Source organism: Sylvia atricapilla, chromosome 5 (genome assembly GCF_009819655.1).
Source record: "Sylvia atricapilla isolate bSylAtr1 chromosome 5, bSylAtr1.pri, whole genome shotgun sequence".
Taxonomy (NCBI): Eukaryota; Metazoa; Chordata; class Aves; order Passeriformes; family Sylviidae; genus Sylvia; species Sylvia atricapilla.
This window is the reverse complement of record NC_089144.1, coordinates 18,421,475-18,442,704: the sequence shown is the minus strand read 5'-3', so window position 1 is coordinate 18,442,704 and position 21,230 is coordinate 18,421,475. Positions and strand designations below refer to the sequence as shown.

Below are 21,230 nucleotides of genomic sequence, written 5' to 3'. Positions count from 1 at the left end.
TCTGACCACTGTCAGCTGTCTGGCAGGCAAAATGGTCACAATTCTCTTTTTTTGGGGGCGGTGGGAAGCCTCGGTGTCACCTTCTGGCCAGGGCAAGACTGTGCTGCCTTTGTGCAGCCGGGAAGGGGGGGTTCAGGCTGCCCAAACCCAGCCTACAGCAAACCAGGGAGCCTGAAATGGTTTAGGCACAACTCGAGCTTTATCTCACCAAAGAAGGAGGCAGTGAAATACTTTAAAGTTTATTATGTCTTGTAATACTCCTTATTATGAGTATTATAAGACATGAGTTTGTTACACTCTACCACATCTCCCAAATCTCCTGTGATCACCATATTATTGCTTCTTTTAACACACCAGGGCTGATCTTAACTCATTTTTCTTTTTATTTTATTTTCTGAGAAGAGAACTGGTGGCAGAGGGAAACTAGGAGCATATGCCTGTGATATAAATATCAAAGTGGAAGTATCTACCAACTGGGTAGTTTGGTTCTGACTGAACACTTCATAAAGTACTGTTTTGCTCTTTTCCCCAAAAAGAATTTTAATTCGAGAATTTCCAGAAATCCTAATGAATTGGTGGAGCTCAAGGAAAGGTTACAGTCATTTGCAGGATGAACGGAAAACATTTAGAAGTGAAAAAAATGCAAGAGAAATACTTAAATAGAGGAAAACCAATGTCAAAAGTATTGAAGAAACACAAAGGGAGCCAATCAAGTCGATTTGCCTAAGTAAATACACACTATCAGCAGTTACACAACTTTTCAGATCATCATAGTAATCTGGAGGATGCTTTACCATTTATTTTTTTAAGTAGTAAAAAATTAAATTGATTTAATGAAACTATATAGACACCTTCTCCCCTTTGAAACATCCAAAGGGTTACATCTGGCTTTGCACGATTAGACTTTTTATTATTCCTCCATAATAGCAGTCTTGCTTTAGATCAGTGCATTTCAAGCACAGCTTCTGCGTTTAAGTCTATCAATTCTAATAGGTTTAAATAACGAGGGGGGGGGGGAGATTATTCTGTATTCTAAAGGTTGTGAACTGCTTTTAATGCGTGTGTCTGTCTCTCCATATGGGGGTGAGGGACAAGGGGAGGAGGGAAGGGTGGGAGAGGAGTTGCATTAGAAAGTCCCTCCTTTAAAAGTGTCAAACTCCAACCTGCACAGAACAGGGAAAAGGAGACCACTACCAACCCTCAGAAAATAATATGAAAACAAACCTCAAAGGTAGAAGAAAATACCCAAAAGGAGAAGACTGCAGCTTGCAGTAATCTGTAAATGATTGCTGGCAAAGACTGGAGGCTTCGAGCTTGAGCTGTGTTTGTTCCAAAAGAAAGCCAAGAAGGACGGTGTTAATAAAGAGAGATTTAACTGAGGGCTGTGCTTGGAATAAAGTGGACTACAAAAAGGTCAAATTTGATCAGTTGGAGCAGATTACAAGGGCTTTAAAAGGTAGTGGTGAAGAAATGAAACTGGGACTGTGAAGCAATATAGCACAAGATTGATTTTGGGGGTGGAGAGAAGCTGGGACAAGTGCTTATCAGCTTGAGAAGGAGGAAGAGCTGTGCTGGGTTTGTTGTCATTCCCACACTGAGTAGAGTACTTGCTGCTTTTGTGGTTAGCCTTCCCTGCCGTGGTTTTTCTTCTTTTTTTTTTTTTTTTTTTCCATTTTTAATATACATATTTTATTATTGTTTTTCCTACAATGGTGTCTATAATCTCTGATTTGGATCCTCTGAAAAGCTGGAAAGTTTTAAGGTAGGCCTATGTTTTCTTCTGTTTGGTACAGGCATTTTGGGTTTAGCCCTAAATTAACTGGAGCTTGAGTTATAATCGTAATGCGAGCCCTGGGCTTAAGTAAAAAAGGAGTTTCTGGTAATTAGAGCCCTTTTAAGATACAGCAAAACCTTTGAACAGATGTTTAGAGAGACCCAAGAGAGAATTTTTAAATATACTTCTCAGTGTTACAGTGCAGAGAGGAATTCCTTTTTTTTTTTTTTTTTTTCCTCCCTTATTTCTTTTTAAGGAGAGATTGCTCTGTAAATTCAAGCTAATAGTAAAGGCTCACACCAGTTGCAACTGCAGCGTTAACTCTCTGCTTTCCTTGCTGTGAGCTGCATGGAAATGAATGGGAAACTCCAGAGAAGCAAAAACAAAGAGCATGAAAGTTGATCAAGAAGTGGAAAAATAGTCTTGGGGGAAGGAAGGGGGACTGAAGTGCTTGTTTCATGTTGCTGTTGAAACTTCTGCATTTTGTTCCCTCTCTTAAGGCATGTGCTGGGCACTTAGAAGTTGCTACCTTTTTACCTTCAGCTCTAATGTTTGGGTTTTTTTTAATTTGCATAGTGAAAAATGGTAATTTGAACTGCTAAAAATTATAAGGAGGGAAAAAAATCTCCATTAAATTTTGCTGCAGATATTGAAGATCCACAGTGTTATGTCTATGTTTAATGCTGCTGTAGGTGCCTGGTTTTGCCTTTTTGAGAATCCAGACATATAAAAGTTTGCAGATAGTTTGCAGAAACTTCAGTAAGACATTGGAAACATCTGGGAGCATAGATGGCAAAATTATAAAATCACTTAAATATGAAGTTCCATAGATACCCCTCAGCTTTTTTGCAAAACATGAAGTTGCCTGCACCTAATAATTTTTTTGAGTAAATTGCAAGGATTGGGAGCTATGAATTGTGATATGATTATGCTATATATGTAACAATAATGTTTTAAAGTATACTTTAAATTCTTGATACAACTTTTAAAAAACTGTGTTCTGAACAGAAAGAGGAAAAACAACACTTCAGAGGCAAAGTATAAAGTCGACTTGCATGACTAAGGTAGTTTTTTTTTTTTTTCCTCACTGAGCTTTCTATTTTAGGAGTTTAAAATTCTCTGGCCATTTTCTGAGCCTCTGTGTAGGACTGGTCACTGAGACCCTCCATCCTCCCCTGTGGCGTGAGACTTGGCGCAGGGGGTGCTTATTGCACGCTTATTTTCTTTTGTTTTTCAAGTGGTTCGGGGCTGTCAGCACAGAATGATGAGTTTGTATGTGACTCCAGAAGTTCAGGGTGGATGCTGGCTCAGACGTGGGGCTGTGAGGGATGGAGGAGGGCAGGGCTGGGAGTGGCATCAGCGCCGGGGACCGGAGCCAGGCTGGCTTCTGTGACCCACCACCAGCGAATGCCACTGAAGAGCTTCTGCAGAGTCCCCTCTGTGATGCCTTTCAGTGTGTGTGTGCTCCAGAAGAGTTATTCTAGGGATTAATTTGAGTTTTATCCAGCTCTATGAGACTATTTCTGATCGCTCTGCGAGATAAGTCAGGTGACACCAGGTTTGTGCGGAGTTGAAGGATGACACAGAGGACATGAAAGTCGAGAAGATTTAAGGAGGAGGCAATGTTGCCCTCTTGAAGAATCCCATTTTCTTTTAAAAAACTGTTTTACATGCCTGTAAAAGGAATATCTCCCAGGCACCTTTTTCCCACAGCATGCCTGAAGTTTCCCAACTTTGTGTGATTCTGGGGACTGCAGCTGTATGGACACAGAGTAGGTCAAAGATGTGATTAACTCTGGACGTTTCTGTGTAGTTTCTGTGCATGATTAGAGCAGCAGCTCTGCACAGATGTGACATTGTGCAGTGCCACTGCAGGATGCAGAAGGTTAAGAGGCGGGGAAATGCAATAGGTAATATGAGCAGAATGATTGCTGAAAGAAAAAAGAAAAAGAGCTAGAAGTCATCATCTAGCTCATATGGCTTGTGACTTATTGAACTGCAATGCCACTTCTACCTCTTCTTATAAATTTTAGTTCCTCTTCTGTGGGCCAATTTCCAACCTGTTTGAGGCCTCTGAAGTTCCTGGTTTTAGTGTCCCCCCCAAAAAAGCCTGCAGCCAATATTTGTAAGAAATAGAGGGATGTTTCTGTGTGTTTATTTTAGGTGCACAAACCAATTCTTTCAGACTCTAATGACATGACGTAGCAAATGCCACCACCAGCTCCAAACTAGTGTCCCACACTGGTAAATTTTCAATTTTTTCTGCACCCCTGCAATTTATTCTGTGACTCCATCACAGTTTGAGGCCTGATTAGCTGGGAAAAGGCTGAAGGATGTAGCTCCTGTGGGGGCAGCAGGTGGGAATACTTACACTGGGATTTAAATATCCCCAGGGGCTCAGAGTAGCCTGGTGCTGGTTCTCCTCATGTCAGCTGAGCTCCGGCTCCTCTGCCCTGCTCCACAAACCCTCTGGAAGCACTTCCCTTGGCCTCTGAATAAAGGTAATAATGAAGGGAAAGGTACAATAACACAACAGACAAGGCTGTGGCTAGTGGTGAAGCCTAAAAGGAAGGAGAGGTCATGTTGGAGCACAAGAGGGGATTTTGCTGGACTTCACCCAGCTAAGCTGGGAGAGGTAGCAGAGGTATAAAATAAATAGCAATATGATCTGTGTATATATAATGTTACATCAGGCCTCTCTCTCTGGTTGTGTCTGTCTGGAGTAGGACAGTGAGAGCTGCAGTAATTTCTGGTAAGTCTCAGCTTCCTCTGGTGCAAGAGCCCTAAACAGAGTTTAATGTGCATTTTCTTTCACTGGATTTGCTCAGAGTGGTCTGAGTACCAAAGTTACTGGAAAGGGAACACATGGATTGTTTGTCTCCTTTGGGATAGGCTCCCAGCCTGAGATCTGTGCTGTGACATGGACTTACCACTGCCTGATCTCCCTGTTCATAGTGTGACTGCAATAAGCACCATGTCCTGTTGTATTCCTTGCAGCCAGGAGAGGCTGGTAAAACTTCAAGACTTCAAAAAGGAAAAAATCCTTCAAAGCCTTTGCAGCAAACAGAATATGCTCGCCCAGCCCTCTCCAGATGCAGAAATCTCATTTGCCATCTTCAAAATTAGATGGGAGTTGGGATCAAGACCCCCTAGTGCATAAGAGAGACCAAAACCAGCTGCCTTGATTCCAGAAAAAGTCTCTTATCCCTGTTTAGAACTTCTGGCATGTGATTTGGTTTCTCATATGTGACAGGGACAATGGTTTCTGAAGCAACCTGTGCTCTGGGCCCCTACAGCAGCAAAAGCAAAGTAGTAGCCTGGCAAAATGGGGGAAAAAAATGAATTCCTCAAGGCTACATCTCCTCTGTTGTTTTTCTGCCTTAATTTGGCTCCAACAAGGCTAAATTCAGCACTATAAATCATATGAGTTACCTATGCAGGGAAGACCTTGTACCCCTTTGCATTCCTGTCTGCAGAAATATGTGACCTTTCTACGGCACATTGCTAGGGAATAAAAAAAAAATTAAAAGCCGATTTTAACTTGACTTTGCAACCTCAAGGTGAAACCCAAGGAAAAAGTAGGAGTTTTTTACTCAGAGGAGTGGTCAGCCCCCAGCCTGGGCAGCAGGGAATCTTGGTGTCTGCTCTGCATGCAGATGACTGGAATTTCACAAGTCCTATTGAACCGGCCGGTCCAACTTGGCTGGTGAAGTTGGGAACATCTTGTTTGCAGCCCGTCATGTGTCAGGCGGATGTACCAATTCAAATGTTCTCTCCAAAATGTCTTTTTCCACCACACACACCATCCAAACAGCCTGCTAATGCTTTGGCTTTTCAGGAAAAAAAAAAAAAAAAAAAAAAAAAAAAAAAAAAAAAAGAAAAAAAAAAAAAGTGTTTTTCATCCTTGGCAAATCAGTCCAGGAGGAGCCATTTCAGCCGTGTTCAGCCGTGTTAGTGCGTGCATTATGAACCTGTTTTGAGCAAATAGTCCTTTCCCTACATCCACCCCTGTGATTGCCTGGGAATTGAGGTGGGTTAAATAGCTTCAAAATGTTCAAATTGGAGGGAGGGGGAGGAAAGCAGGCATAACAGCTCAAATTTGGCTGTGGGCACAGAACAATAAATTGGCCAAAGCTTAAGATAAAGCATTCTGTATTGTATTCAGTATCTAAACAGACCAGTTAATACATGGACCCCCAACAAATAACTGCTTAGAAAAGAGACAAAAAAACCCCAAACTATTTCACTTGTGCTTTACTCTGAGGACCTGGACAATGTTCTCTTCATCCAGTACTCAAAAAACAAAAGAAAACAAGCCTTGAAATCTTGGCCCGGGGACCAAGCTGGACTCCATTGCCACCATGAAATATAGAAAAAGGAATTTCAGATGTCAGTGGAGAATACAAATTCCCTCATAATTGCCACAATATGCTTGGTTTAAAAAAAAATAAATAAGTGTGGAAAGAGGGTGTGTGTATCTTGTAATAACTAAAAACACATTTTAGCAATGGCTCTCCAGTTTATGAATCCAAAACTACAGATGGTGTCAGAGATGGCATTGAAAGGGGTGTGAGTGAGGATTACACATGTCCCAAGTCATGACACAGATGAGAATCACCAGGGGGAGGGTGGCTGTTGCCAAGCTCTGATAAACTAAATATGAGCAGCAAAACAGTGTAGATTCTTCTGCTTTCAGTTTGAATGTGTATCTCTACGGTCACCCAAGTGAATAATACTGGGATGAAAAATTAGGGCCAGCTGTCTTAAAGTATGAATTTTTAATTTTTTTCATGTTTTCTTATTTGTATTTTCTTTGCACTTTCTAGAGGACTATATGAGTAGCTTTTCTTGGTTTGTTTTTGTGTTCGTTTGGGGGCCTTTTTTCTCTTAAAAAGGCAGGACCTATGGAATGATACAGGAAGATAACAGAAAACAGCAGATTAGGATGTAACACACTCCTGCATCCATTGTTGATGACTGAGAAAGTCATCCAGACCTCCTCTAAGCCTGCAGATTTATTCTTGCATCTTCATTTTCCCCTGATTAAAATTCACTGTCACTCCTTTCAATAAGAGGAGCACCATTTTGCTAAAAACAATCCACTTTTCATATCAAGCCTGTGTACAAGCTCATTACATCTTGTTCATTTGGACATGAGTTGTTAAATCTTCCAGGTGCTTTATGGGGGATTTAAACATCCAATTCAAATGAATGATCTCTCACAAAGAGGTTTACTTACTGCTGCTGCCATGTTCCTTTACCTAATTATTTAAATTGCCCTAACCCCTAAAACATAATATGAAATTACTGCACCAGCAGCACAGCTGTCTAGCCAGATTTGGGGCAATGAGGCACAGTAACACTCTGCCAGTCACCAGTGATCTGCAGTTCAAGGACTTGTGCCAGCAGCTATGGCTTTTCCTTGATGGTTCCTTCCTCCATGAATTGATCTGACTGGTTTTGCAGTCTTAACTTTGAGTCCAGAACATCTGTCAGCAAGGAAATTCTGTGGTTTGGCACACTGCTGGCAGTAGCTAACAAAGCAATGCACTGGAAGGGCTCTTCTGCATGTAAATTTGTCTTGTATCCATGTTTTGAGACATGTGGAAAGTGTTTGGAGTGGATTCCCTGCTAAGGCCTTGAGCCATTGACTCCAGGCTCCCTCCTCTTGAGAGGAGGTGGAGGTTGTGCTGTTTTTTCATCTATTATACCCCAGAGTTTCGTTCCTGACTGCTGGTTACTCACACCCAGTTTCACGGGTGCACGTGTTGCAGGATGCAGGGAAAATCAGGATCATCCTTTCCCACACACATTAATGATGCTTTCATCCAACATTTCATTGTCTTCATCTCTTAAATAAGTGGCTCCTAAGGTGCTCCTGCAGGTCGTTCCTAACCCACCCATTCAAATTTTCAGCTTTGTCTCGTTCTGCCCTCAGTGGAACTGAAGTAATGAGGAAGTTGCCTGTGCACAGGAATGGTAACCAGGCAGTGGCCGCCTTACATTGTCCTTGAGAGATGAGGTTGTAATTTCATGCTTTTCCCAGGCTTTCTGTGTTAGTTTGGAAGTATTAGTTAATCTCTGTGCACCCCAGTTCCCAGAGGTAAAATGGACTTGTTAATACCTGTCTCATTTACTTTGGCTATAAGATTTTCAATGGCTCTACAGATGTACAGCTCTGTCCTATAAAACCCACATCACTGGGGGCTCAGCCTTGGGCTGGGCTTTTCATCACCTGCTCTCATAACAATAATTTATTTAACTGAAACTAGAATTTAATTCTTTTGAGGGTAAGTGATTCCTTTCTTGATTACTAAAACCCTTTCTTCATTATTTCTGTCTTTGCAAGATAGTACCAAGGACAAACCACACAAATTCCTTGCACTCACCATCTTTTTTTCCAAGGAGTTGCTAGGCTTTGTTTTTGGTTTTTTTTTGAAGAGAACTTCATTAAAGATCTCTTGCACCTCTGCTAGTCCCAAGATGCTGTACTAGAGAAGAGAAAAGGAAGGTGAAACCAGAGAGATTTGTAGTCTTTGTTGCCAAGATTTTCCATTGCTTGACCTGTGCAGGAGATGAATTTCTTATCTCTTAGGAAAATACTCTAACTATTCCTTTTGGGTGTTGTCTGGTGTCTCCCAACAAACCTGTTCAGACTTCAGGAGCTCTACTACTCCTGGAAAATGCTCTGTGGCACTAAAAAAACCCCCTTATTATAACTTAAGTGTTACCATCCAACCTTTTTTTATATGAGCAGCTGAATATGCTTCTACTGATTTTACTCTAATTTTCTTTAATTAAAAAAACCCAAGGCCAATCTTATATTAATTGCATTTTTATATAACTTTCTCAGATTTTTTTTTTCTTGGATTGTGTATGTTTCCTCATGTTTCATCTCAAGCAATAGAAATTCCTCTTTTTTTTTCCCCTTATCTGGGTAAGTCCATACATTCCTTGAATATAGAGGGATGTTGTGATCCTTCACTATAGGAGACTTGTTCTTAAATTGATCCCAAGCTGGTATTAGTGAACCACCTTGTTACTGAACACCTGTTGACCTGCAGACACTGACTTGTTTGTTGCAGTTCATTTGCTTTTTACAGCTGAGTTTTAAAAGTGAAGATTTTTCTAAGGGTGAAAATATTGTGAGGCTCAGTGATTATCAGAGTTGTAACTCTCTTTTTTTGTGGAATGGATGAATTTCAGATTATTGGAAAAATAATGTCATGTCAGTTGTGCTGGACTTTTTTTTTCTTCTTCAGATATCAAGTTAAATTGCCTGTATCCAGTTATCTTCTAGAAACATGGTGTATAGATAATTTTTACCTGTTAAAGAATTAATGTACTTATCCAGGTAATTTTGCAATACCCTTCAGTAGTAGAAGACTGATTTTCAGTTTAACACACCTGAATGGCTGAGTACATTTATGTATTAAATTAGTAGATGAATGGAACAAGAGCTTTGTTGGGGTTGAAAATCTTGGTATGGCTTCTGAGTGATTTGATTAAGGATATTCCACCCAAGGATTTTAGAAGACTATGGAAAGCTTTAAAGGTGGGAGAGGTTAGGGGTTTTTCTTTTAGTTTTAAGATTCTGAATTTTGTACTGGATTCGTGATTTCCAAGTCCCATAGAAAACAGCAATCTTATAGAAAGGACTTAAACGAGCCTTTGAAGCGGTGGACGTTTCAGTTCTGAAAATTATGTAGTGTTAATAACCGTTCTCCACAAAGAATAGGCTATAAATCCACAATTTAATTAATCTCCACGTGTCATCTGAGCACAACTCTACCTGTTACACTAATCCTGAACTAGGAGGCACTGGCAGATCTCAAGCTGAGACTACCTAATTTTGCAAATAGTAACTAAAATCACCTTAATACATTTTTGCAATAAATTGAATGTCTCCATCTCTTAGAATCTAATTAATCTTTCTTTTAAGCAAGCATGGGGTTACTACATATTAATCAGAGGTGGTTTCTAGTTACTGTGAGGTTTGCACAGATTTCCATACAACTTACTTGAAGTAGTACTGGGTCCATGATCTCTGTTAGGTATTTGAACCTTAATTTTTATGTGCCTTTTCATTAGAGGTGCTGGAAATGTTGGCTAACTTGGCACATCATAACTGGACATCCTTTCTGCCCTGGTCTTGGGGAAGAATTTCAGTGTTTCTGGTGCTGCAGAGACTCAGGGGGGTCTCTGTAGCACTTGGACTTTCAGCCTTGTTGGAAAAACTGATCTTGCCAAGAGTCATGAAATGCTGTTGACTGGGGTCAGATTTCGGCTGGAGATGCCAAAATAAAGGATTTATGTAGGCTGGGAGGAATTATGAGCTTGGAAGGGGGAGATAGGTATTAATGGTCTCAAACGAAGTGATGGGGAGAAATGTGTTTAAATACTGATGTAAACTTTCATTGACTCCAAGAAGAATTAATTGGCAGGGTCTTTTATGTGACTTTTGGGGTTAGAATTCCAGCTGACTCAAACTGACAAAGCTCCATCAAGCAAGATCTAGACTTGGCATAACTTGGAGTTGGAGCCCATGTGTTTTGCAGAAGACGGAACATCTTTCTTCTTATACATAAAGTTTCAGATCTAATAGAAGAAAAAAATGCCTCAGTCAAAGAACTTACTGTATTAATTAATTTCAGCCTGTGTTTTTGATGCCCAGTTTTACTCTATCTGGAGTCTGGACTCTAAAACCTCTTGGGAATAGAGTTACATAAAGTTTTAATTTTCTAGCTATTTGTTCCTGTGCTTAAAAGAAACAGATGACCCAAGTCTTTACTCTTTAGTTAGCCTTCAAGTAGACTAATAAATTTACCATAATCTATGAGCAAACTTAAACCCATGACATCGTAGGCTGCAGACAAGCTGAATAAACTAACTACATAAATTGCATACGAACTTTAAATCATTGGGAAGCAGTGATAGGAGAAACCAAATTTGCTGTATTGTAAAGTTGTGGTGTTTTGGGGTTTTTTGTTTGGTTGGTTTTTTTGTTTGGTTTGTTGTTGTTGTTGTTCGGGGGTTTTGGGGGGGATTTTGGTTGAGGTTTTTTGTTCCGGGGTTTTTTGTTTCTTTGGGGGTTTTTTTCCTATCTATTTGAGCTGAAACATTCATGATTTTTGTAAATGTGGTGGGGGCAGAGGGCTGGGTTTGGGTTTGGTTTAGGGAGGTTTTGGTTGTTATTTTTGGGAGGGGCTTTTCTCATTCCTGCATAAGCTGTTTGCATTTTTAACCCAGAACAACATGATTTTGTACATCTAGCTCCGGCAGTGCTCTTGACTCAGTTTAGATCTCCCTGCTGTTCACTGAGAGTCACAGCTACATCTGTGGGCAGCAAGTTGCTCTGTTTAGCAAGAGATTCATTAAAATCTGTGGTTAGTGAGAGCTTACATCGTGCACACAGTTATTCTAAGCGTAACTGCAGAGTCTTGGTACACTATGCCCCAAAACTGGCTAGACCACTATTTTATGTGGTTTCCTCATCTTTGCTCTCAACATTTTTCTTAAGGAAAATTCAAAAGCAGTTTCAGCTCTTCACACCCAAGAGAAAAAGCAAATTACTCACTAAGATGTCCCCTAACTTAAAAGTTTCTTCTGTAGCAATAGTTTCTCTAGTAAACAACAATTTGACTTTTTCAGAGTCTAGAATGCAGTTATTGTATTTTGCATCCTTTCTTCTGCATCTTATCTGCAGTTGCTGTACAACCAGACATGGCAGAGTGTCCAGCAACAGAAATAGGCAATTATTCTTGCCCTGACAGAATAGCCCCCCCAAAATCTGATCTGATGTGAAGAAAATTTTGTTGTTCGCATTCATGTGGTTGAATAAATCTAAAAAGAAGAATTTGCATGGATGAAGCTACAGGTCCAAGTCCAGGAGGCATGATTCTGTCCTATTCACATGCACATGAGAAATTACCTTGGCCAGAATTATTTTTGTTGCAATTACAGATGTTTACTTGTTATGCACCATAGAACAAAAGTCCTAGGAGAAGACCTCAGTTAATTTGCAGAGAGAAAAAAAAAACAAAAAACAAAAAACAAACCAACAAAACAAATCAAGCAAGCCAACAAAAAGCAAAAAAACTACCCCAAAACATCATAACCACTGTTCAAGAAAATTAAAGCACCTTAAACCAAAATGCTCTTTAAAGTACAGAAACCCTGCTTGAATGTGTTGTGCCGTATTAATCTGACTGTACTAATTTTTGCCTTGTTTTCCCATTGAAAACTCTGCAAATTATTACAAGGTTGATTGTACATCCTGCATGGGCAATTCATGTCATGGATTAAATTTAAGAATTTCACAATTTTATTATGAAAATACAGTGTATAACGGCAGGGGTAAAGTAAGGTGTGTTGATGCAGATGAGCCACATATACAGTGAGCTTGGGCATTTGGACATGAAATAACGTTGGGCTCTAGGTTGCAACACCATAAAACGTGACAATCTGGAGGAAAGAACAAGTTCTGCATTTATTTTTTTTTTCTTCCCTCCCCCACTCCATTTTTTCTTATAATCCACATGAGCAGTCAGGCCACACAGGAAGTTTGCACAAATCTATGTGATGAAAGTGGGATGGGGAAGCAGAATGAGCTCCACGGCGAAGGGTTGGGGATGTTTTATTTCTTCAGCAGCTGGAAGCTTAGTGTGGCACTGTAGAATAAAATCAGCTTTGCTGGGAGGAAGCTGTATAATCAGTATGTATGACAGGCCCTTAAGATGTGATGATCTGGAACAGAGCAGTTACCTATATATGGTATCTTTGTATCGCCTCAGTAGGAGCTGCCAATTTTGAACTCCTTCAGGAAGATGGTAAAAAATGTGCTTGAACCGAGGGGTTCCAGCCAGAGTTAGCTGAAAGTTTCAGACCCAGAAGGGCTCCTCTCTGAGGAGAGTTTAATTATGGAAGCAAAGAGTTCCACAGAATAGCCAGTGCTTCTCAGAAATGGTGACTTGAGGCTTCTGCTGTTTGATTTTTTTCATAACACAAAGGAGAAACAAAAATCTTTTGAAGGATTTAAAACTAATAACCCACATGGCAATTGGCTCACAGGACACTGTGCTGGTAGATACTCCGAAGGCCAAATCCTGAGAACTGGGGAAAAAAAATGCATTTTTCTGGGTGATGAGGACATCTACAATCAGATAGGATTAAAATGGATGGGGAAGGATATAAGTGCTCATATTTTGGCCGACTACTGTCTGAAGTCAAGGAAAATCTTTCCTTATTTGGCAACATATCACTATCCATGGAGGCTTTTTGTACCTCTTAGGGATGGAAGGTCACATAAAACAAACTCCTGTCTGATCCAATGAGACAATTGCTGTTATACAAGAGTGTTAAAATCTTACTCATTGAATTTCCCTTTCTACTACTGAATTCTAACAACATTTACTTTATTGATGAAATGTGTGAAAAAAGAGCAAACCTTTCAAGCCTTATGTTACTAAAGAATATACTTTTATTTTTTTTACCAGCATTGTATGCAGGGTCTTTAACACTTTTTTGACCAATGAGTTTCACTGGGTAATTTTGCATTAAATCAAAATAATTATCCATCACTGTTTGAACTTTGTGTACTCTCAGGTAAATTGTACACTTTAGCAGGTCAGCATGTATTCTGACATTGTTATGGGAAAGATTTGCATAAGGAAAATGTAGACTTCCCTTCCCATGATAAAAATTTCAGTACACAATAGCTGTACTGCCACATGTCACGGGGACATTGTGTAAATTACAGAGTTACAAATTTGTCAGCCTAACCAAATGTCTGAAGGAATAATGTCATATTAGTTATATTTCATCTGTAAGCCTGGTCTGTTTTAACCTTGATTTATGTGGCAGCTAGCCATACCAACAGCTTGTGCATGGCTGATTATAAACAACTTTATTTTAATGTAACAAGATTCTCATTTAATTCCTGGGAGCTTGATGCAATGGTGGTCAAAGCTAAATGCAGACCTCTCTCTGAGGTAAGGGATTAGATCAGGCTGACCAGAAAATATCAGGGTCCTGAAGATTTCAAGACCGTAATCTTTTGTAGGCTGTAATTCAAATTCTCTGAAGTTGGATAGTGGACTTAAAATATTGTGAATTATGTTCACAGAGAGCCTTGATATATAATTTTGATGTAGTTTTAGTTTTAATTTAATTCCATTTTTGTGTGGAAGGACCTGTATGTTCAACCAAGGTTTATTCAATTAGTATTGCACATTATTCTTTCTCCATATTGGTTTTACACATTAAGAATGAAAAATTTATTGTGCAAGAGCTGGAGTCCTTGAAATCTGGTTTCTTTTTCTGGGGATAGTGTGTGCATCTTGGTTGAATTGTGTCATGCTGAATCAGATGTAGATTCACACTTGATAGAGCCAGGGGGGTCCTGCCTTGGGATTTTTTGCTGTTTCTGGTGGTTTCAATGTTGAGGTTGTTTAGTGGAGCTTTTTATTTTTCTTTTCATTATTATTATTTTATTTATATTTTTGATTATTTAATTTCCTTCGGCATAGGGTTTATTTAAGGGTTTTCTAGGGGAGGAGGGTCTGCTTTGGGGGGTTTTTTGAAGTACTGTGGGGGGGATAGGGTGTTGATGTTATAGAGGATTAAAAATGTCCTTGTTGAAGCAGTCTGCCTGAGAGGTTTTCTTTCTTTATCTGACTGCCTATTTTCAGGAGGCTTAAGACAATTTAGTACTTTTGAGATTACCACCTCCTTGCCAAGCATCTCAGAACCTGAACAAGAAGTTCAAAAAAGGTGGGAGAGATTAAGCTGACATTTGTATGTGACTTTATTTACACATCTGATTCCTGAACAGGGTGGAAAGGGACTACAGTGTTCATTCCATTTTGAAATCATCAATGGTCAACCCAAGTCCAAAATTTGAGGGGTCAAATCCAAACTTGAGTTGAACCTTTGAGTGGCTCTTAAGCTTGTGGTGAACTGAATCAAATTGCAGGGATAATTCTTAACTCAATTGTCCCTTAAAACTCCTGCTGCTTTGCAGCTTTGCCTTCCTTCCTTGCAAATAGCTGGTTTTGAGCCGCCATTCTTTCGCTCTTGTGGAAAAAGTACAACTTTTAACTGCAAACAGAATCAAAACATTTTACATAAACATGGTTGGTAAAGTTTAGAAAACAATTAGGGTTTAGTATTTCTTTTCTTCCCCTCAAGTCTTCGTTCATTATTATGATTCTTGTTTGTTTGAGAGAGCAACAGTACAAATCGTGAACTTTAATTTTCTCTGCAGTGTTGTCAGTGATGGGAGGAGGTGGGGAAACAGCAGTAATAGCCCAAGGCCCTACATTATGTGTTTGCTATTTGTGTCACAGGGCAATATGGTGCTGCCCATTATCCTGGTGCTGGGGAATCTTTAGGAGTGCAGATAATGAATCCACTGCTGTCAGTTTTCATCGTTAAAAATTTCCTTGGCTCTAAGAAAAATGGTTATGTGAATGGGGATTTCTAGTGTGTAAATACACAGGGAAAAGGCACAGATGATCATGTGCACACAAAGGCATTTAGGGTCACTAAGCTTTTTTTTCAGTCAGAAGGTAAAAATGCCAAAATTTGCCAATATGCTCCTTTTAAATGTATCTAAAATCATACTGTGGAACTTTCTTTACCTTAAGATTATTGCCCAATCTTAGAACTTGTATTGAGGCCTTCATTTTTTTGTGGTTGTCAGTTTATAAGTTTTTGAAACAGGAACCACACGAAGATTTCTGACTTCCTAGTGATATAGAAATTACTCTTCTATAATCCATATGAGCTCCTCAACAAACTTGCACTTCTGCTTCAGCGTTTTCCCTCAGTCTGGGCTATGTGTAATATAAATGTTTCCTGGTTCCAAATGGGAAGCATCAGTCCTATTTCTGGGCTGAATTTTCATGGTCCTTTCAAGTGTGTACTAAGGAAACCAAATAAAACTCCTGCCCAACACCCACAGGAGAAATCAGCTTGCAAAGGTTTCTGACAGTGTGCTCCACAGAAAGATTTTATATAATTTAAAATAGTTTAGCTCTAGTTCTTTCGTATTCTCATGCTCATGGCTTGCTGTTTTAAAGACCTATTATTTTAAGACTCCATACCAGTGTTAATCAATTTTAGCTGCATGTCCCCAGATTATGTATGAAGGCAATATATTTATGCTTTTATTTGTCAAAGAAAGCTCTGTGCCAAACCAAGGTCTTAATAATCAGGCAGTGCTGGGTGGGGATTTCTTTTTTTTGTTTGTTTGGTTTTTTGGTTTTTTTGGGTTTTGTTTTGGGTTTTGTTTTTTTGTTTTTTGGGGGGTTTTTTTCTGTTTGTTTTTTTTTTTTTTTTTTCTTTAGCTGTGTTTGTCCTGGAGATTGTTAGGCTGAAGTATTTGTTTAAAAGAAACAAAATGAAATGAGGGTCTATAGCCAAGTTTTCAAAGGATCCTCTCGCTCACTGGCAGTCGCTGAGACAGGAAAAGTGATGGCTAGTGATTCAAAAATCCTTCATGCTCTCATTTTTTTGGCATTTGAGCTCCTAAGAGAGTCTGGCCTTTTTCCTGCATCCTGAGATTAGCCGAAGCACTGGTTTCATGAGGTTTTTTTACGATCTACGCAGTTCCAAAATTACAACAGTGGTTGGGAAGTTTTTAAGACTTTTTTTGCTCAGACATCTCCTTTGAGAAGTTGGCCGCCTTTAACCGCTCTTGACTTGAAAAGAGTGTTGACGATTGAGTTTCACACAGGCATATCATAGCAGAAACAGCCCTCAGTCCGGGGAGGTGCACTTTGGTTAGGTTGTGAACCTCTCCTGAAATTTCTTCAATTGTTTCTAACCCCGTGTTTAACTTTCCTGCGAACTTTGGTTTGGCAGAGGAATGTATTTGCTTGTTTGGGGCAGGCTGTGTTTTACTGCTTTGCTTGAATTTCTTAGCGTTCTCCAAAATCACAGTGACTTACCTGGGAATCTTGCCAGTGTTTTAGACTTCAAATAGTGATAGTAAGATTTGTGTGTTCATTTGAGGCTTACATAAAGCTAAAGCTAATATTTGTGGGCATGATTAAATGTGTTAGGTATTTTGGAGGGGAGGGACGTATCTAGCTTATGAGTTATGCTTACTGCCTTGTGGGGATTCTTATGAAATGTAGCAGCAGCTCAACAGGTTATCTAGCAGAGGGAGAGTTAATGCAGAGTGCTGATACTCATAAATCAGGAGATTAATGCCTGCCTTACACCTCTTAATAAAAACAGAAGAGAACAACAATCTTATCAACATACATGTAATCTGTAAACAAGAGTTGTAGTCAAATACAAACAGATTTTTATCATTATCCTGCTCCAAACCATGTGACTTTGCAGTGAAGCACTTGCAGGAGATGAGTTAATACATGTTTGACAACAGTTGCAGCCAAAAAAAAAAAATAATCATTAATGCTAACATGAGCAAGATAATTGGGATTTGTGGGGGAGTGAATGTCCAAATTTGAACTTTTGAACTGCCAAGCATTAAAGCCTGTTGTTTCCTTTGAGCAACTGCTACAGGCTGCTTGTAATTTTTTGTGAACGCCCAGAAAAAGTGGAATGTGCTAAATCTTCTAATTAATAGAGTTAGCACTGATGCATCAATTAGCAAGCTGATCACTTCTTGCCCTTCTGCACATAAACTCTTTTCACAGAATCACAGAGTGGTTTGGGTTGGAAGGGACTTCAAAACTTATCCAGTTCCATCCCTCCTGTCATGAGCAGAGACACCTTCCACTGGACCAGATTACACAAAGATCCACTGAAAAATGAGACATTTGTGGCCCCAAAATGAGACATTTGTGGCCTGTGGCTCCTCCAGAGAGGAGGCTGAAAATATGTGTTTCTAGAAAGAAATTATCTTGGAGAAAAGGAGGAGGAAAAGAAGGTTTAGAAAGAAGATGATGAAGATAAAAGATCTGGGTGTTGAAACAAGTTATGGAGGCCTTCCTGAGGAAGATAAGCAGAGATAAATGTTGGGGAATGCCTGGAGACAGCTGGTGATGCTCAGTATGGGTGACAGTGAGCAGTGGCACAGGATGGGCCAGCACAACCTCTGAGCCATGCCAGGGATATGGATACCTTGTGAATGTAGGCTGAGTGTAGAATGTGAGGTGTAAAGGAAGGTAAAACTTAATTTCCTTCCTTTCCAAAGTTCTAGTGCTTCTGTACATGGTCTGCTTAAATATGGGCAGATATTCCAGGCCATGTATACATTTATAAGTATATGTATAAGGTCACTCCTTAGTGGGGGTATGCAGCACTTGCCAAAGCACAAATGAATTCTGATTCCTAGATGTAAACATGTCATGGGTACACATGATGTACAGGCTCAAGGATGATGTGAGATTACAATAGTTCCATAAATGCTGTTTACAGTAGGCTGTGGGATTGTAAGCAGCAATGTAATCATCTGTATTTTCCAGAGGAGCTGGTTGTCTTTTCAATGGAGTCCACTTCTAAAAAGCACAGATAAGTTTGTAGCACTTGGAATTAAATAGTACTCTGTGAAGAGTAGGTAGGATTCATTACATACATTCCTAATTAGGTTTTAGAACAGAAATTATTTTATATGGTATTAAATAACATGTTTTTCTTTGAACTCTCAGGCTTCACTCTAATCACCTTCCAGCTTTCTTGGATGCTCTTGGGTTCAAACTAAACCCCGCTCTTTTTCCTCAAATAATCCATCAAGGGTTTTTAACTTCGGGAAGAGAGTCCTCAGAGAAGCGAGTAAGTTGGTGACATAATTGGTTTCCTCTCAAAAATGTGTATGAATGAAGATAGTTGCAGCTGTTAGTGAGTACACAGATAAACTTTCCATGCTTTAAGTCTTTTGATAAGTATTTGTGTATGTATTTTGCACCTAACCTATTTTAAGGGAAAAAAACCCCAATACCTTGGATAGCTCTACTTTCTACAAAGTGAACTCTTATTGAAAGGAAAGGAAATTATAAACTTTTTAAAATCACTTAACTTTGCACATGAAAGACATGAAAAAGTAGGTGCAAAACCCTGGTCTGTATCTTGAAACTGGAATAAAGCATAATGGGTGCAGGGAACTTTCTACATTAAGGTAATAAACCATTTTCCACTTGATTTTCTCAGGGCTTTGAGACTCCTCCTAGCATAGGTCCTTCTCCTCCAGCAGGTTCTCCTTGTAACCTTCATCACTTATCATTTGGGAAGTTAGACTGGAAGTCTCTCTTCCTCTTCCCCCATCTTCCTCTTCCCCCATCTTCTCACCATCCTTAATCCATTCTCTTCTCCAAACATTAATTGAAATGAATGTTCAATCGCAAATCTGAGGAGAATGCACATGACAGACCCCTAAGAATTGTCCTTTAGAGTGGCTTGGACATATAGTGGCTGTATTAGCTCAACAAACAGGGGAAAACAACTTTGTAAAGAGAGTTTATGCACTGAGCAGAACCATTTGGTCTCCAGTCATACATGTGGAGCTCTCAAGGTAAAATATAAAAGAGAAAGTCACAAATTGCTACAGCCTCAGGTCATCTGTAGTTAAATTTCAGTGGTGACTGAGACACTGAACTTTCAAAGCGATATTGTCATTAAAAGAAGACCAGCATCATCTCTGAGTCCACTAAAGCAGGATGGACTTTAAAACACGTAAATATCTCTGTCTAATGACAAAAACCTTTTGAATCAGGTCAAGTGAAACTACTCTGTAACAGCAGTCCTGGCCCCAGAGCAATATTAGTTCAGGTTGTTTTTTTCTTTAAGAGAGTCTCTGTATTAGAGATTTGTGTTCATGTAATTATTGACCAAATGCCTGACTGCAATTTCTTTCTGTCAAATGAAGACATGAACAGAAGAAGAGTTTAATTTACATGGCTTTTTTGTGTGTGTCTGCTTTACAGTGATTTTTAGAGAGGTGTCTGAGCAGACAGTGGCTTCATTAAGTTCAGTCTGATTTTTGAAGTCTGCCACAAACTCTGGCAAATATTTAAGTAGCTGATGAAGCATCAGTTTTCCACTTCTTTAAAAAGAAGAGGAAAAAATAAAAACAACAAATATATACACTGTTATTCATTTCAATTAGGTTGGATATTAACAATTAAGTGAGCTAGGTTTAACTCATGAGGGAATGAAGGACTGACCATATATTTAGCGCCTGTGCTGCAGGTATTTACCTGTAAAAGGAGCTTGACAGGAACAATGTCCAGGAAAACGCATGATTAAACTGGGAGGGGGGACCACCATTTGCACCAAGGTGGTGTGAGAAAGCAGGTGGGGCACACAAGGATCTTTTCCAGCAGTGAAAGAAATCGGTGCAGATGTGAAGTGTTCGAATTTTCTTGGATGAATACAGTCAGTGAACCACATTTCCTTCCCACTGTTTGCTGGCTTTAAATCGTATTAAATATTTGCTGCCTCAACCGTTGGGTTCAGAAAATGCTTCACTCGGTGAGTCACAGCAAATGCATGGCATAGTTAGCATCTGTTGGGGTTAATTGACAGAGAACTCTTCAAAAACAGAAATAGACTCTTAACTCCTCTGCCTACTGTTTCTTCTTTTCACAGAGATGACACAAAGGGAAGAAAAATCTTTGTGCAGAATCTCATTGAATTGATGAGGTTATACAGAGCAGTAACAGGCAATGTGTGGCTTTACGTGCCTAAAGTGTTTTGTAAAACCCAACAATTTACAGGTGCATATTTAGGATATCCAAGATACATTCCAGAGAAAACTTGTAACAAAACCCCTGTCCCTGCACTCCCTAACACCTTTGTCCCCTGGGTTCCACCCTGCTTTTGAGTTGAAGCTTTTTTTCATCACATCTTGATTAATACGAGGTGCTAAAAGCAAATTGCTGATAACTGCTGGTCGTGACAGCTCTTGTGCAAGCTCTTGCCAATGGCAGTGCTAGTTCTTTCCTGTTCTTACCTGCAGCAGCCTTCGTATTTTAATCATAGGCCCCAAGCAGAAATTGTCAATTAGATTGAGCCTTGTGGTTGTCTTTGAATAAATGTTCTTTAGCAGATAGATTTAGTACCTTGCTACTCTATTCCCCTGGTTTCTATGTGCAATATACCTTCCATATACACTAAAATGAAGTATCTTCCTGGGGAAAAAAAAAAATCTATCCAATCACACAGCAGATAAAGTGGCTACTCTGCTGAACTCCAGAAAGAAATGAGAGGGCTTGATGAATGCCTTGAGGCCAAAACAATGATTCTCTTGCTGCTTTCTCTCGGAAAAAAAAAAAAAAATCTAAGATGGAAAATCTGAGTTATTTCAATTTAAACAGTATGGAGGATTGTGGTAAAAGAGACAGCGTCACTTCTTTTATCACATCTACATTTGATCAATGCCTCTTGAACAATTTTGTCCCAAGTGGGATAATGGAAAAAGGGATCTTCTGTATATCTGGCTAAAAATTATTGATAAATGGGGTAGGATCTGTGAAGATGCAGGGCA

At 39.5% G+C, this 21,230-nt stretch overlaps 1 protein-coding gene across 1 annotated transcript in view; it reads left to right on the top strand.

The window, feature by feature from the left end:
• The first annotated feature begins 1,164 nt into the window (after positions 1-1,164).
• CELF2 (CUGBP Elav-like family member 2) overlaps positions 1,165-21,230 on the top strand; it is a 375,554-nt gene continuing 355,488 nt past the window's right edge. The window contains exon 1 of the mRNA XM_066318826.1: positions 1,165-1,762. Coding sequence (XP_066174923.1) covers positions 1,710-1,762 — 53 coding nt within the window. The 5' untranslated portion in view covers positions 1,165-1,709. The remainder of the gene's footprint in view (positions 1,763-21,230) is intronic.